At 43.2% G+C, this 15,935-nt stretch overlaps 1 protein-coding gene across 1 annotated transcript; it reads right to left on the reverse strand.

Annotated features, from left to right (window-relative positions):
* Positions 1-2,464: 2,464 nt before the first annotated feature.
* Positions 2,465-9,193, reverse strand: mrpl19 (mitochondrial ribosomal protein L19). The gene is made up of 6 exons (XM_002935980.5): positions 9,004-9,193; positions 6,064-6,172; positions 5,552-5,670; positions 4,584-4,718; positions 3,131-3,312; positions 2,465-2,792 (listed from the first exon to the last, which is right to left on the reverse strand). The coding sequence occupies exons 1-6, from the start codon at positions 9,140-9,142 to the stop codon at positions 2,559-2,561; spliced, it is 918 nt and encodes a 305-aa protein (XP_002936026.4). The 5' UTR covers positions 9,143-9,193; the 3' UTR covers positions 2,465-2,558.
* Positions 9,194-15,935: the final 6,742 nt, after the last annotated feature.

Below are 15,935 nucleotides of genomic sequence, written 5' to 3' on the forward strand. Positions count from 1 at the left end.
TTTAGGAAATATTTTTTAGGTAAATTACCAACAAGATGCATATTTTGTCCTGGTTCTATTTCTAAATAGTCAATTCCAATTAGTCTGCACCTCATACAGTCATGCAGAAGGCCATTTTTACTTTGCCTCCGCCAGCACTGCTCCATCTCCCTCCCTGTGCCTTGCTAACACTTAGGGGCACATTCATCAGGTACAACAGGTCCGATTACAAAAAAAATAAGTATTTTTTCTAAAGTTTACAACTTTTGCGTATGTTCTGCAATATTTCCGTACTTTGCAAGAATTTGCGCAAGAAAATCATATTTGTCGTAACAAGTACGAAAGTTTTGGATTCATTCAAGCTTCGGTATGGTGACTTTCCTTGGGCCGGGTTGGAGCTGCAGAGTGCCATTGAGCCCTATGGGAGACTTTCCTTGGGCCGGGTTGGAGCTGCAGAGTGCCATTGAGCCCTATGGGAGACTTTCCTTGGGCCGGGTTGGAGCTGCAGAGTGCCATTGAGTCCTATGGGAGGCTTTCCTTGGGCCGGGTTGGAGCTGCAGAGTGCCATTGAGCCCTATGGGAGACTTTCCTTGGGCCAGGTTGGAGCTGCAGAGTGCCATTGAGCCCTATGGGAGGCTTTCCTTGGGCCGGGTTGGAGCTGCAGAGTGCCATTGAGCCCTATGGGAGACTTTCCTTGGGCCGGGTTGGAGCTGCAGAGTGCCATTGAGTCCTATGGGAGGCTTTCCTTGGGACGGGTTGGAGCTGCAGAGTGCCATTGAGTCCTATGGGAGACTTTCCTTGGGCCGGGTTGGAGCTGCAGAGTGCCATTGAGCCCTATGGGAGACTTTCCTTGGGCCGGGTTGGAGCTGCAGAGTGCCATTGAGCCCTATGGGAGACTTTCCTTGGGCCGGGTTGGAGCTGCAGAGTGCCATTGAGCCCTATGGGAGGCTTTCCTTGGGCCGGGTTGGAGCTGCAGAGTGCCATTGAGCCCTATGGGAGACTTTCCTTGGGCCGGGTTGGAGCTGCAGAGTGCCATTGAGCCCTATGGGAGACTTTCCTTGGGCCAGGTTGGAGCTGCAGAGTGCCATTGAGCCCTATGGGAGACTTTCCTTGGGCCGGGTTGGAGCTGCAGAGTGCCATTGAGCCCTATGGGAGACTTTCCTTGGGCCGGGTTGGAGCTGCAGCATATATATTATTATATTTAAGTAGTATTTCAGTAATTTTGGTATTTTTCTTGAGTTGTTTTCCCATTTATGATTGTGCATGATTTTAAGGTATTTCAAGATGAATTCTTCCTTCAAAGAAAAGTTGTTACCATCCTTTAAAGTACAATTACATTGCACTATATTAGGGGTAATTCACTGGGTGTTAAAAATCCCCAAGTAGCAACTTGATACCCAGTGAAATGTTTCACCTCTTATTACCCCCCCATTGATGTGAAACAAATGGCTGCATTTCTAGTACAGTAAGTATCACAAGACAAGGAGGGACACAGCAAAGGGACTTAAACCCTTCAATTAATAGAGCTTCTCCAGCAGAATCCTGCAGTGTAATGTTTTTCAAAAACACAGATTTTTTTTATTTTTAAATATCACATGGGGCCAGCTATATTCTTCATTTCCCAGGGTGCCACAGCCATGTGACCTGTGCTCTGATAAACTCCAGTCACACTTTACTGCTGCGCTGTAAGTTGGAGTGATATCCCCCCTCCCCCCTCCCAGCAGCCGATCAGCAGAACAATGGGAAGGGAGCAAGATAGCAGCTCCCAGTAGGTATCAGAATAGCACTCAATAGTAAGAAATCCAAGTCTGGCTTGGGACTCCTCCAGTTACATGGGAGTAGGAGAAACAATAGGTTAGCTGAAAGCAGTTCTAATGTGTAGCGCTGGCTGAAAGCTCAGACTCAGGCACAATGCACTGAGATGGCGCCTACACACCAATATTACAGCTACAAATACATTTTTTGGATCAAAAATAAAAATGTTAAATGGCAGAGTGCATTATTTGCTATGTAACAGTGTCATTTAGAAATAAAAAGTGCCCCATAAAAATCAGGACAGAATCACTTTAAGATGAGCTGGGATAGGCTGAAGGGCACATACTAAATCTAAACGACTTCTGTCAAATAGAATTGGTATGAGAGGAAATATTTTCTCAAACTTTCTTGGAAACAACTCTTTAGTTTGCTATTAAAAATCCATAATCCCTATGATGCCATTTTAGAAAAACTATATTTATAGAAGTACTAAAAAATATCCTAAATGAAAAGTCTTGTTACTACACTAGCCAGCTGTTTTCAAGACTGTGGATGGTGCCTTTGAAAATGATTACAAATCTTACTTTTAAACATGGAGGTCTTAAATAATATACGTGACACACACACAGGCAAAGGTAATTTTAACGAATAGTGAGCCATGCTTTTTCTGCAATAGATATACCAGTTGCTCCTTATGTTTCTAAATTAATCTCTCTTGGAAAAAAAATAGTAATAGAAAACACAAAACTGTACATTTATTGAAAGTACCCACATATATTTATATATTACAGAGATAAGTAGCATTGCATTAGCCAAGCTTTGGGCTACGGTGCTTTAGGCCTGTTAATTTCTTTGTTTACTTCTTCCCATACTTTCTGTTCAATCTTAGTGGTATCATACTCCTTCAGCATATCAAACTCTTCCCAAGGCCTAGCAAGCTTTCTCGCTGCCTCAATGTGCCGCTCAGTGAGATAAAGTTCAAATCGGATTCCTTGAATATTGTGCTTGGGTCTCTCCCAGCGCTTTGACCAAGGCCTTGGCTTCATCTTGACTTTTAGCTTGCAATGAGAAAAAAAAACAAAAAAAACATTAATAAAGAATATATGCCATATGTTTTTTGAGTTACAGTGTAACCATCAAAAAAAAGTTTTAGGGTGAGAAGGCTCAATTTCTTATTATGCAGTGCTGTTTATGGAATATTTCAGGATAACTAGGCACCTTTCTCAGAGATTTCTGGGGAATGAATAGCACCATCTCACAGCTTTTGTATAAACAAGGTGCCTGAGAGAGTCACAGAGCTTTTATCCAAGTGAAAAGTTGGTCATTTGGATAAAAGCCCCGTGAGTGCCTTAGTTCAGCTGCCATAGTAATGCTTTTGGCAAATGGCTTCACTTACCTGGTTGACAGGCACTTCCCCTTCTGACACGCTTAAGGCTGGTTTCATGTTGAAATCAAATGTACTGTACTCAGGAAGAGCATCGCGCAGATACATTAGGTTGCCGTCCAGTCTTTTTTCTAATTTCAACACCTGTATCTCCTGAATACGGGGGCTGTACAGATCATAGCGCATCTCCACACCTAGAGGAAAGGGCTGAATGATTACCAAAGCATTGCCCTAATTGTGTTCAATTAGTGTAAACTACATCTGCTTCTGTAGATGGGAGATTAGTGACCTGTGCAGCCAACCTGTCTGGTCTATGAATCCTGATGCTTAATGTAAAATTTCAATCTTAGTAGTGTTGCACTCTAAAACTAAGGGGTATAATAAAATAACCATTTATACAAGTACAGGTATCGGACCCCTTATCCGGAAACCCATTATACAGAAAGTTCTGAATTATGGAAAGGTCATCTCCCATACAGTCCATTTAAGCAAACATGATTTCCTTTTTCTCTGTAATAATAAAACAGTACCTGTACTTGATCCCAACTAAGATATAATTACCCCTTATTGGGGGCAGAACAGCCCTATTGGGTTTATTTCATGGTTAAATGATTCCCTTTTCTCTGTAATAATAAAACAGTACCTGTACTTGATCCCAACTAAGATATAATTACCCCTTATTGGGGGCAGAACAGCCCTATTGGGTTTATTTAATGGTTAAATTATTCCCTTTTCTCTGTAATAATAAAACAGTACCTGTACTTGATCCCAACTAAGATATAATTACCCCTTATTGGGGGCAGAACAGCTCTATTGGGTTTATTTAATGGTTAAATGATTTCCTTTTTCTCTGTAATAATAAAACAGTACCTTGTACTTGATCCCAACTAAGATATAATTAATCCTTATTGGAGCCAAAACAATACTATTGGATATAATTACTGTTTGAATAATTTTTTTAGCAGACTTAAGGTAGGAGATCCGAATTACAGAAAGACCCCTTATCCAGAAAACCCCAGGTCCCGAGCATTCTGGATAATGGGTCCCATACCTGTAGGTTTTACACTAAGGCCTAGATTCATGTCAGTGACTATTTGTAATTCAAAATAATGATAGTAAGCTTTATCCCTTTGTCAGAGAATATATATATAGTGAATAACGTACCCACTAATGTAAAATATAAGAATATTAAAAGCCACCAAGGAGTTACATGACCGTATAAAAGCATGAGGCGGAAGGCTGAGTGCATTCATACAGCTCATGGAACCCCAAGGTGAATTCTAACATCCTTATATTTTACAAAGGGGATGCATTATTTATTATCATCCACAACTTTCAGTGAGTGACAGAGATTACATCACTGTGCACCAATTATAACCAATAACATCACTAAGCACCATTTATAGAGATATAATTTACTGGATATTCATCTCTCTTATGTATTATATTAACATAATACACTTACCTTGACCCTCAATTACATTTCTCAGCACAAATGTGGCCCCCAGGCCATTCCCTGACCGCTGAATGCATATTCCCACAAACCGGTTTCTTTTTCCACTGGAATAGGCATCTGCCATAGTCACAGCGAGAATGCTACCTGTCGAGCAAACATGAGAACAAAAAGGGACAGTTTGTCACTGTATAATTACAGCTGCATCATCTGCAAGGGACAGGTAATAAGAACAAAATGGAAAAGGCAGGTATATATTAGATGATAAAGTAAACGGCTTTAGATTAAGAACATTTTTATTATAAATAGGAACATTTATATTAGGAACATTTTATTATAAATAGCAGGGGTTTAAACAAAAGGAAACCATAGAGCCTTCTTTAGAATTAGATTATTCCCACCATTCAGCACCACCTAAGTTTAGTTGAACTGAAATAACCTACTTTACAATATGCTTTCATTTTTTTTTAACCTATATAAAATGATTCCCTCCTGTGTCCCTGGCCAGCCAAGCTCTGACGCTATCAAAATGAAACTGGTTGGCGGCTGCACTGTCTGGCAAAGGGTGCCTGAGGGGATCTCTTGATAAGTTGAAAGAAAAATTAAAAATACAGTAACCTAGGTTGTTCCCCAACCAGAGGCTCTGGGGCAACAAGTTACTCACCACCCCCTTTGATGTTGCTCCCAGTGGCCTCAAAGTAGGTGCCATTTTTACATTTCTGGCTTGGAGGCAAGTATTGGAAGCCCAGAGACACAGTTTTACCCCAAGCAGAGCCTCCTGCAGGCCAGCAGTCCCCATGGGGCTACCAAATAGTAAATCACAGGCCTTATTTGGCATCCCAATAGAACTTTTTCATGCTTGTGTGGCTTACCAACACTTTTTACATCTGAGCGTGGCTCACAAGTATATGTATACACCATCTATCTGTATAATTGTGACACTTACCAACCATAATTTTGAGATAAGCCCAATTACTGACCTACATAGAATTCTGGAACGTCCAACACCTTCCGCCTCTCAATCATGTCTTTTCTCTCAAGATAAAATTTTAAAGGGTCTTTTCTACATCTCGGAGGAATAAACTCTGGGCTCAGGAACCTGAATTAGTAAAGCAGAAATATTTTTGCACCCATCAGTATGTTGAAATTATACCAGACATCAAGCTAAGGTCCCCAAAACGCAATATGCTGTGCTATACATTTATATGTCGGTGGTATTAAAGCATCGTTCATACACTGTATCTATATAAATTACAAAAATGACTAGTGTCATATCTCTCTATATACATGGTACTAATGTACACTGCACTGTCTGGGGAAGATAGTTATCCCTCCTACGATTGCCCTAATAAAATGTATTATTCTGCAATACTTATTTATTCTACAATGTATCTGGGTTACACAATACCCTCAATAAAGCACAACGCGGGAATTACATGAGACTGCCCGGAATGGTGGAACAAATCAAGGAACCATTAAAAAAAGTCCTCACCTTCTCTCAGACTCTTTAGACTTTGTCTTATCAATAATAACTGGTTTTGGAGGAGGCTGGAATTTTGTAGGTTCTCCATCAGTAAGAAGCCGGACAGGTGGGGAAAAACCTTCCAAGTAAATCAGAAATATAAGAAGTTAGAAGTATTTTGTCATACCAATAGTTGAATATAAATGGATTACAATGATAAATATACAATGTTGTGCTTTAACCTTATATGAAATGCCATTGCCTCATTACATACACAAACACAGGAAAGATAAATTGTATTTACTAAAAATTGATGATGCTTTTCAGCCAGCTCAACAAAGCATTAATAAAGAGACAGAAATACTTAACATAAAGCAAGAGCTGCTTTTTCCTTGTCACCCTCTATGTGGGCACAGAGCCATATAGAAAAATGATACCAATTAAAACACATTGTTTGATCGCAGACTCTTTTGGGCCGTGCTGTTCACCTCTTGTATCAGTTATTGGTTGCTCTGTAGTTTATTCTATACTACAGTGTTTAAACCCATTTATTGTACAGTGCTATGGAATATGTTGGTGCTTTATAAATATATGTTAATAATAATGGTGTTGCAAAAGATTGTCCATATGCCCCTAAGCCTTTTAGATAAAGTGACATTAAACCTTGCTGACTGTTGTAGCTACTGTGCTGATTCAATACCCAAAAAAAAGGCCAGGCCTATCAGGACTGTGGTTATTTGAACATCAGGAAATATATATACAGGTATTGGACCCCTTATCCGGAAACACAGTATCCAGAAAATTACGAATTATGGAAAGGCAACCTCCTATAGACTCCATTTTAATCAAATAATTAACATTTTTTAAAATGGTTTCCTTTTTCACTTTAATAATAAAACAGTACCTTGTACTTGATCCCAACTAAGATATAATTACCCCTTATTGGGGGCAGAACAGCCCTATTGGGTTTATTTAATGGTTAAATAATTCCCTTTTCTCTGTAATAATAAAACAGTACCTGTACTTGATCCCAACTAAGATATAATTACCCCTTATTGGGGCAGAACAGCCCTATTGGGTTTATTTCATGGTTAAATGATTCCCTTTTCTCTGTAATAATAAAACAGTACCTGTACTTGATCCCAACTAAGATATAATTACCCCTTATTGGGGCAGAACAGCCCTATTGGGTTTATTTAATGGTTAAATGATTCCCTTTTCTCTGTAATAATAAAACAGTACCTGTACTTGATCCCAACTAAGATATAATTACCCCTTATTGGGGGCAGAACAGCTCTATTGGGTTTATTTAATGGTTAAATGATTCCCTTTTCTCTGTAATAATAAAACAGTACCTGTACTTGATCCCAACTAAGATATAATTACCCCTTATTGGGGGCAGAACAGCCCTATTGGGTTTATTTCATGGTTAAATGATTCCCTTTTCTCTGTAATAATAAAACAGTACCTGTACTTGATCCCAACTAAGATATAATTACCCCTTATTGGGGGCAGAACAGCCCTATTGGGTTTATTTCATGGTTAAATGATTCCCTTTTCTCTGTAATAATAAAACAGTACCTGTACTTGATCCCAACTAAGATATAATTACCCCTTATTGGGGCAGAACAGCCCTATTGGGTTTATTTAATGGTTAAATGATTCCCTTTTCTCTGTAATAATAAAACAGTACCTGTACTTGATCCCAACTAAGATATAATTACCCCTTATTGGGGGCAGAACAGCCCTATTGGGTTTATTTCATGGTTAAATGATTCCCTTTTCTCTGTAATAATAAAACAGTACCTGTACTTGATCCCAACTAAGATATAATTACCCCTTATTGGGGGCAGAACAGCCCTATTGGGTTTATTTCATGGTTAAATGATTCCCTTTTCTCTGTAATAATAAAACAGTACCTGTAATTGATCCCAACTAAGATATAATTACCCCTTATTGGGGGCAGAACAGCCCTATTGGGTTTAATGTTTAAAGGAGAAGGAAAGGCAAAGTCACTTGGGGGTGCCAAAATGTTAGGCTCCCCCAAGTGACTTAGATCGCTTACCTTTTCTCCCAGGCTGGTGCCCCTGTACGGAGGGAACAGCACCAGACCGGGGTAGTTGCAGCGCTTCCTCCTCCCTGATCGATCGTGCGCATGCGCAGTAGGGTGAATAGTGGAACTTTAACAGAGAAGTCGGCTTTTCACTCTATTGCGCATGCGCCTATTATGTAGTCGCAGCAAAACAAAGCTGGAAGCGCAACCCTCCAGGTTCCCCCTGGGCTGGTGCGGTTTTCTCCTAACAGGGGCACCAGCCCGGGGTACGAGGTAAGCGATTAAAGTCACTTGGAGGTGCCTAATATTTTAGCACCCCCAAGTTACTTAGCCTTTCCTTCTCCTTTAAATAATTTTATAAGCACACTTAAGGTAGGAGATTAGAATTATGGAAAGACCCCTTATCCGGAAAACCCCAGATCCCGAGCATTCTGGCTAATGGGTCCCATACCTGTATACACATAACTCATTGTTTCTAGACATTAACAGCTATCAATCAGAAATACTGACCCCTCTCTTGTTAGACAGCACCCCACAGTTTCCCTCCATTAAAAAAAAATACCTCATTTATAATTAAGCAATTTAATGGAATGGAAGTCATAAACGAGCCAACTGGAGCTCAGAGTGACCTTGCTGCCTGCGGGGATATAAAACACAGGAGCGGATACGTAATGAGGCAGCCAGCCAATCACCTTGGCGAACTGCAAGTAACTAAAGCTCATGGTTTGTTATTGCACCCCGCTATATAGTGCAGTTCAACAAGACCCCTAGCCACAGACAGACAAAGCACTGCTGATATATTTACTACATCATGATTGTTCTCCATCCCACAGATTCTCCCTAATAAAGCATAGTTGGAATAGACGCTGTGACCAAGAAGTGCTGCACTATATCACGCTGCCCGCCCCCCATCTTACCGAACCGGTGCTGGATAAGTCGCAATGACCTCACTGACAGCGCCATGTCTCTCCCTCCCATACACACATGCGGCACAGCTTCCGGGCATGCGCACTGACTGCAGCTGATACGGAAAGCTGATTGGCCAAGTTCTCTCATAGGTGCGCTTACACCACGTGACTTGAGTTTTCAGAACGCCGAGCTTAGTGAGTGCTGCTATAGGCAGCTTCTGAGGGGAGTAGTGAAACAACAATACAGTGCGTTCTGCTTACAAGCTGTTTGCCAGGCAGCTACCTGGTTCTCTCCACAAACTTTTGCTAAATTTTACACCTTTGGCTTATTTACTTCTTCCCAATCTGACTTTGGCAAGAAGGTACTACAAGCAGCAGTAGCACATAGCTTCCTGCATTCCTTATTTCTATTTCACCAGTTTCAGTTTTGGATTACATTCCCTTTTCTATATACAGGTGTGAAATATCTAAAAACCTTTCATCCAGAAATCTCTGAATTACAGAAAGGCTATCTCCCATAGACTCTATAAATAATAACATTTTAAAAATGATTTCCTTTTTCTTTGTAATAATAAAACAGTACCTGTACTTGATCCCAACTAAGATATAATTACCCCTTATTGGGGGCAGAACAGCCCTATTGGGTTTATTTAATTGTTAAATGATTCCCTTTTCTCTGTAATAATAAAACAGTACCTGTACTTGATCCCAACTAAGATATAATTACCCCTTATTGGGGTAGAACAGCCCTATTGGGTTTATTTAATGGTTAAATGATTCCCTTTTCTCTGTAATAATAAAACAGTACCTGTACTTGATCCCAACTAAGATATAATTACCCCTTATTGGGGCAGAACAGCCCTATTGGGTTTATTTCATGGTTAAATGATTCCCTTTTCTCTGTAATAATAAAACAGTACCTGTACTTGATCCCAACTAAGATATAATTACCCCTTATTGGGGGCAGAACAGCCCTATTGGGTTTATTTCATGGTTAAATGATTCCCTTTTCTCTGTAATAATAAAACAGTACCTGTACTTGATCCCAAGTAAGATATAATTAATCCTATTGGGTTTGATTCATTTTAAATTATTTTTAGTTGACTTAAGGTATGCAAGATCTAAATTTTAGAAAGATCCCTTATATGGCAAGCCCTGGATAACAGGTCATATACCTGTATATCTTTCTATCTATCTACTGCTGTGCCAACTGATACTCAAGGACTGATACCCCTGCTTGGTGAAATGAGTAGAAGACACTGAACACTGGATAATAGTTTCCTAACACACAAACATGAAAGCTTCACGCATTAATCTTCAACAACTACACCTGGTGAAACTTCAATCTCTAATCATAAATTAGAATCAAGAATATGGCATAATATTTGTTTGTAGAAGAATGTTAATATTAAATTTGAATTGTGAGACCATGCCTGGCAATTTTGGGGCAGGGGTACTGTGTGGTTACACTTATTAGGATTGATAGGTTTAGGCCAATGATCCCGTGGCATAAGACTGGACATAGGTAGGGCTAGTTTTATATTTTATGGTGGACCGCAGTGCCTTCTTCATAACTTAAAAATCTGAATTATATGATTAAAATGGAGTCTCTGGGAGACAGGCTTTAGGTTATTCAAAGCTTTCTGGATATCGGGTTTCCAGATAAGGGATCCCTTACCTGTATCAGAATATCGCTCAATAGTAAAAAATCCAAGTCCGGCTTGGGACTCCTCCAGTTACATGGGAGTAGGAGAAACAATAGGTTAGCTGAAAGCAGTTCTAATGTGTAGCGCCAGCTCCTTCTGAAAGCTCAGACTCAGGCACACTTTACTGCTGCGCTGCAAGTTGGAGCGATATCCCCCCCTCCCCTCCCAGCAGCCGATCAGCAGAACAATGGGAAGGGAGCAAGATAGCAGCTCCCAGTAGGTATCAGAATAGCACTCAATAGTAAGAAATCCAAGTCCAGCTTGGGACTCCTCTAGTTACATGGAGTAGGAGAAACAATAGGTTAGCTGAAAGCAGTTCTAATGTGTAGCACTGGCTGAAAGCTCAGACTCAGGCACACTTTACTGCTGCGCTGCAAGTTGGAGTGATATCCCCCCCCCTCCCCTCCCAGCAGCCGATCAGCAGAACAATGGGAAGGGAGCAAGATAGCAGCTCCCAGTAGGTATCAGAATAGCACTCAATAGTAAGAAATCCAAGTGCGGCTTGGGACTCCTCCAGTTACATGGGAGTAGGAGAAACAATAGGTTAGCTGAAAGCAGTTCTAATGTGTAGCGCTGGCTGAAAGCTCAGACTCAGGCACAATGCACTGAGATGGCGCCTACACACCAATATTACAGCTACAAATACATTTGTTGGTTCAAGAATAAAATTTCAAATGGTGAATTATTTGCTATGTAAACTATGTAAACTATGTATAGAAATAAATGCTAAAAATTATAAAAGTATCCCTATAAGCACTTAGGATTGTCTCTTGTTCTAATTGAAGTTCAGTCAGTCTAAATAATCTTATTCAGCACTTAGCAGTGTCTCTTGTTGGTATAATTGAAGTTCAGTTGGTCTAAATATTTTTCATTAACTGCTTAGGAGAATCACTTGTTATAACTGAGGTTCCAGGGTATTCTGCCCCCTTCAGAAAAAGGTAGAAATATAGCGACCTCCCAGTCATTAGTGTGGCAGTAGAGTTATGCTGATTGGCACACAAATAAAATACTGCAAAGTAGCACCCTTTCAGCGCAGGCGCAGTTTAGCCGATGCAGGCTCCACAGGCAATGCACTCCAAAATGCTGCTTTTATTAGGATGTTCTCTTGTCAGAGTCCTGCAGACTTTTTCGTATTTTTTGCGATTTTTTCGGCGCCTTTACAACTTTTCGGAAATTGTCGCAACTTTTTTGTTACCAATACGATTTGCGTGAAAAAACGTGAGTTTTTCGTAGCCATTACGATGCGCTCGTATCTTGTCGTGACTTTTTCGTATTGAGCGCTCGTAAGCGGCAGGCGAAACTTTCAGACTTAGCCTGATTTTGGAAGCCTCCCATAAGACTCAATGGCACCCTGCAGCTCCAACCCGGCCCAAGGAAAGTCTCCCATAGGGCTCAATGGCACTCTGCAGCTCCAACCCGGCCCAAGGAAAGTCTCCCATAGGCTCAATGGCACTCTGCAGCTCCAACCCGGCCCAAGGAAAGTCTCCCATAGGGCTCAATGGCACTCTGCAGCTCCAACCCGGCCCAAGGAAACTCTCCCATAGGGCTCAATGGCACTCTGCAGCTCCAACCCGGCCCAAGGAAAGTCTCCCATAGGGCTCAATGGCACTCTGCAGCTCCAACCCGGCCCAAGGAAAGTCTCCCATAGGGCTCAATGGCACTCTGCAGCTCCAACCTGGCCCAAGGAAAGTCTCCCATAGGGCTCAATGGCACTCTGCAGCTCCAACCCGGCCCAAGGAAAGTCTCCCATAGGGCTCAATGGCACTCTGCAGCTCCAACCCGGCCCAAGGAAAGTCTCCCATAGGGCTCAATGGCACTCTGCAGCTCCAACCCGGCCCAAGGAAAGTCTCCCATAGGGCTCAATGGCACTCTGCAGCTCCAACCCGGCCCAAGGAAAGTCTCCCATAGGGCTCAATGGCACTCTGCAACTCCAACCCGGCCCAAGGAAAGTCTCCCATAGGGCTCAATGGCACTCTGCAGCTCCAACCCGGCCCAAGGAAAGTCTCCCATAGGGCTCAATGGCACTCTGCAGCTCCAACCCGGCCCAAGGAAAGTCTCCCATAGGGCTCAATGGCACTCTGCAGCTCCAACCCGGCCCAAGGAAAGTCTCCCATAGGGCTCAATGGCACTCTGCAGCTCCAACCCGGCCCAAGGAAAGTCTCCCATAGGACTCAATGGCACTCTGCAGCTCCAACCCGGCCCAAGGAAAGTCTCCCATAGGGCTCAATGGCACTCTGCAGCTCCAACCCGGCCCAAGGAAAGTCTCCCATAGGGCTCAATGGCACTCTGCAGCTCCAACCCGGCCCAAGGAAAGTCTCCCATAGGGCTCAATGGCACTCTGCAGCTCCAACCTGCCCCAAGGAAAGCCTCCCATAGGGCTCAATGGCACTCTGCAGCTCCAACCCGGCCCAAGGAAAGCCTCCCATAGGGCTCAATGCAGTGGCGTAGCGTGGGCTTTCGTCGCCTGGGGCCGACCGGAAATTTGCCGCCCCTCTATTTAGTTATTCTTAAAAAAAATAGACAAAATAAAAAAAGCAGCATTAATTTTTTTTTTTTTTTATTGAATTTGAAATGCGGTGCGCATGTCATCATTGTCAAAAGTGGATTCAGCTGTGCGTCCTTGGCTGCCCATGGTGGCAGGGCCGCCATCAGAAATCACGGGGCCCCTCCCATCAGTACAGGACACACAGACATAAAAAGTATTAGGGTCACCCTACCACAGTGCCCCCTAACACTATGCTGGCCAGGCCCCCCTAACGCTATTCTGGCCACGGTCCCCCCATACAACTGCCCCATAGACAGTACCCCCATACACAGTGCCCCCAATTGCCCCATACACAGTGCCCCCCACACACATTGCCTCCAATTGCCCATAGAAAGTGCCCCAATTTCCCCATAGACAGTGCCTCCAATTGCCCCATACACAGTGTCCCCATAGACAGCCCCCTCCACACAGTGCCCCCAATTGCCCTTAGACAGTGCCCCCAATAGGAAGTGCCCCCATACACAGTGCCCCAATTTCCCCATACACAGTTCCCCCATAGACAGTACCCCCCAAAGACCTTGCCCCCCCCCACAGAAAGTGCCCCCATACACAGTGCCCCAATTGCCCCATACACAGTTCCCCCAATAGAAAGTGTCCCCATACACAGTGCCCCCATAAACAGTGCCCCCAATTGCCCCATACAAAGTGCCCCCAATAGGAAGTGCCCCATACACAGTGCCCCAATTGCCCCATACACAGTGTCCCCATAGACAATACCCCCCAAAGACCTTGCCCCCAATAGAAAGTGCCCTCATACACAGAGCCCCAATTGCCCCATACACAGTGCCCCCAATAGGAAGTGCCCCCATACACAATACCCCACAAAGACCTGGCCCCCCCATGGAAAGTGCCCCAATTTCCCCATAGACAGTAGCCCCCACACAGTGCCCCCAATTTCCCCCATAGTACATACCCCCAACAGACCATCAGCGGCGGCTCCTTCTCTCTTACAGGCAACAGGCGCTTCTATAAAGTTGCGCCTCGTCGCTGACGTGTGACGTCATACGCACGGGCGCAACCTTATAAAAGCGCCTGTTGCCTGTAAGAGAGAAGGAGCCGCCGCCGCCCCTTCTGATACGCCGCCCGGGGCCATGGCCCCCTCGGCACCCCCCTCGCTACGCCACTGGCTCAATGGCACTCTGCAGCTCCAACCTGGCCCAAGTAAAGTCACCATACTGAAGCTTGAATGAATCCGAATCTTTCGTACTCGGCACGAAGGCTACGAAAAAGTCGTGACAAAATACGAGCGCATCGTAATGGCTACGAAAAACTCGTGTCTTTTCGCGCAAATCGTATTGGTAACGAAAAAGTCGCGACAATTTTCCGAAAAAAATCGCCAAATACCAATCATTGTATTATATGCGCTACCATGGATGCAACTGTGCATTCACATTGATGACTTTCATGATGAGTTTGCTTTGTGGTGCACACTAATTTAACATTGACAGTTACAATGCAACTATGGGTCTTAAATCTGCTTTGCAGTGAGGGATACAAATGGTGAATTGCAACAACATTTAGCACTTTGCATGCAATAGAGTTCATTGTGCAGTAGTTGCCAGGATGAATACAGCAATATATTATTTAGACAGCAGGTGGCAATCTTTCTCTATATTGTTAATGAAAACAAAGCTGTCCTTTTTAAAAGATACAACCATATTGGCATAATAATGTAGTAATTTTCCTTAAATAACTAAGCTTTATTTTTTTTCTTTCTCATAAAAAAATGTATATTCCTATTGATAAATATTTGAGCAATATTAATTTTCTTTCTCCGGTTTCCTCCCCACATTTAAAAACATACAGGCAGGTTAACTGGCTGTAAGCCCCACTGGGACAGGGACTGATGGGAATGTGATAGAGACCTTAGATTGTAAGCTCACTGGGGCAGGGACTGATGGGAATGTGATAGGGACCTTAGATTGTAAGCTCCACTGGGGCAAGGACTGATGGGAATGTGATAGGGACCTTAGATTGTAAGCTCACTGGGGCATGGACTGATGGGAATGTGATAGGGACCTTAGATTGTAAGCTCCACTGGGGCAGGGACTGATGGGAATGTGATAGGAACCTTAGATTGTAAGCTCACTGGGGCAGGGACTGATGGGAATGTGATAGGAACCTTAGATTGTAAGCTCACTGGGGCAGTGACTGATGGGAATGTGATAGGGACCTTAGATTGTAAGCTTACTGGGGCATGGACTGATGGGAATGTGATAGGGACCTTAGATTGTAAGCTCACTGGGGCATGGACTGATGGGAATGTGATAGGGACCTTAGATTGTAAGCTCACTGGGGCATGGACTGATGGGAATGTGATAGGGACCTTAGATTGTAAGCTCACTGGGGCATGGACTGATGGGAATGTGATAGGGACCTTAGATTGTAAGCTCACTGGGGCAGGGACTGATGGGAATGTGATAGGGACCTTAGATTGTAAGCTCCACTGGGGCAGGGACTGATGGGAATGTGATGGGGACCTTATTGTAAGCTCCACTGGGGCAGGGACTGATGGGAATGTGATAGGGACCTTAGATTGTAAGCTCACTGGGGCAGGGACTGATGGGAATGTGATGGGGACCTTATTGTAAGCTCCACTGGGGCAGGGACTGATGGGAATGTGATAGGGACCTTAGATTGTAAGCTCACTGGGGCAGGGGCTGATGGGAATGTGATAGGGACCTTAGATT

Source organism: Xenopus tropicalis, chromosome 5, assembly GCF_000004195.4.
Source record: "Xenopus tropicalis strain Nigerian chromosome 5, UCB_Xtro_10.0, whole genome shotgun sequence".
Lineage (NCBI taxonomy): Eukaryota > Metazoa > Chordata > Amphibia > Anura > Pipidae > Xenopus > Xenopus tropicalis.

Excerpts from the sequence above, each read along its gene's own strand:
- mrpl19 (XM_002935980.5), bottom strand. The coding sequence starts at position 9,142 with ATGAGAGAACTTGGCCAATCAGCTTTCCGTATCAGCTGCAGTCAGTGC. Across the intron at positions 4,719-5,551 it reads CGTTCCAGAATTCTATGTAG|GTAGCATTCTCGCTGTGACT; the intron begins GTCAGTAATTGG and ends TTTGCTCGACAG. Across the intron at positions 3,313-4,583 it reads AAATGTAATTGAGGGTCAAG|GTGTGGAGATGCGCTATGAT; the intron begins GTAAGTGTATTA and ends CCTTTCCTCTAG.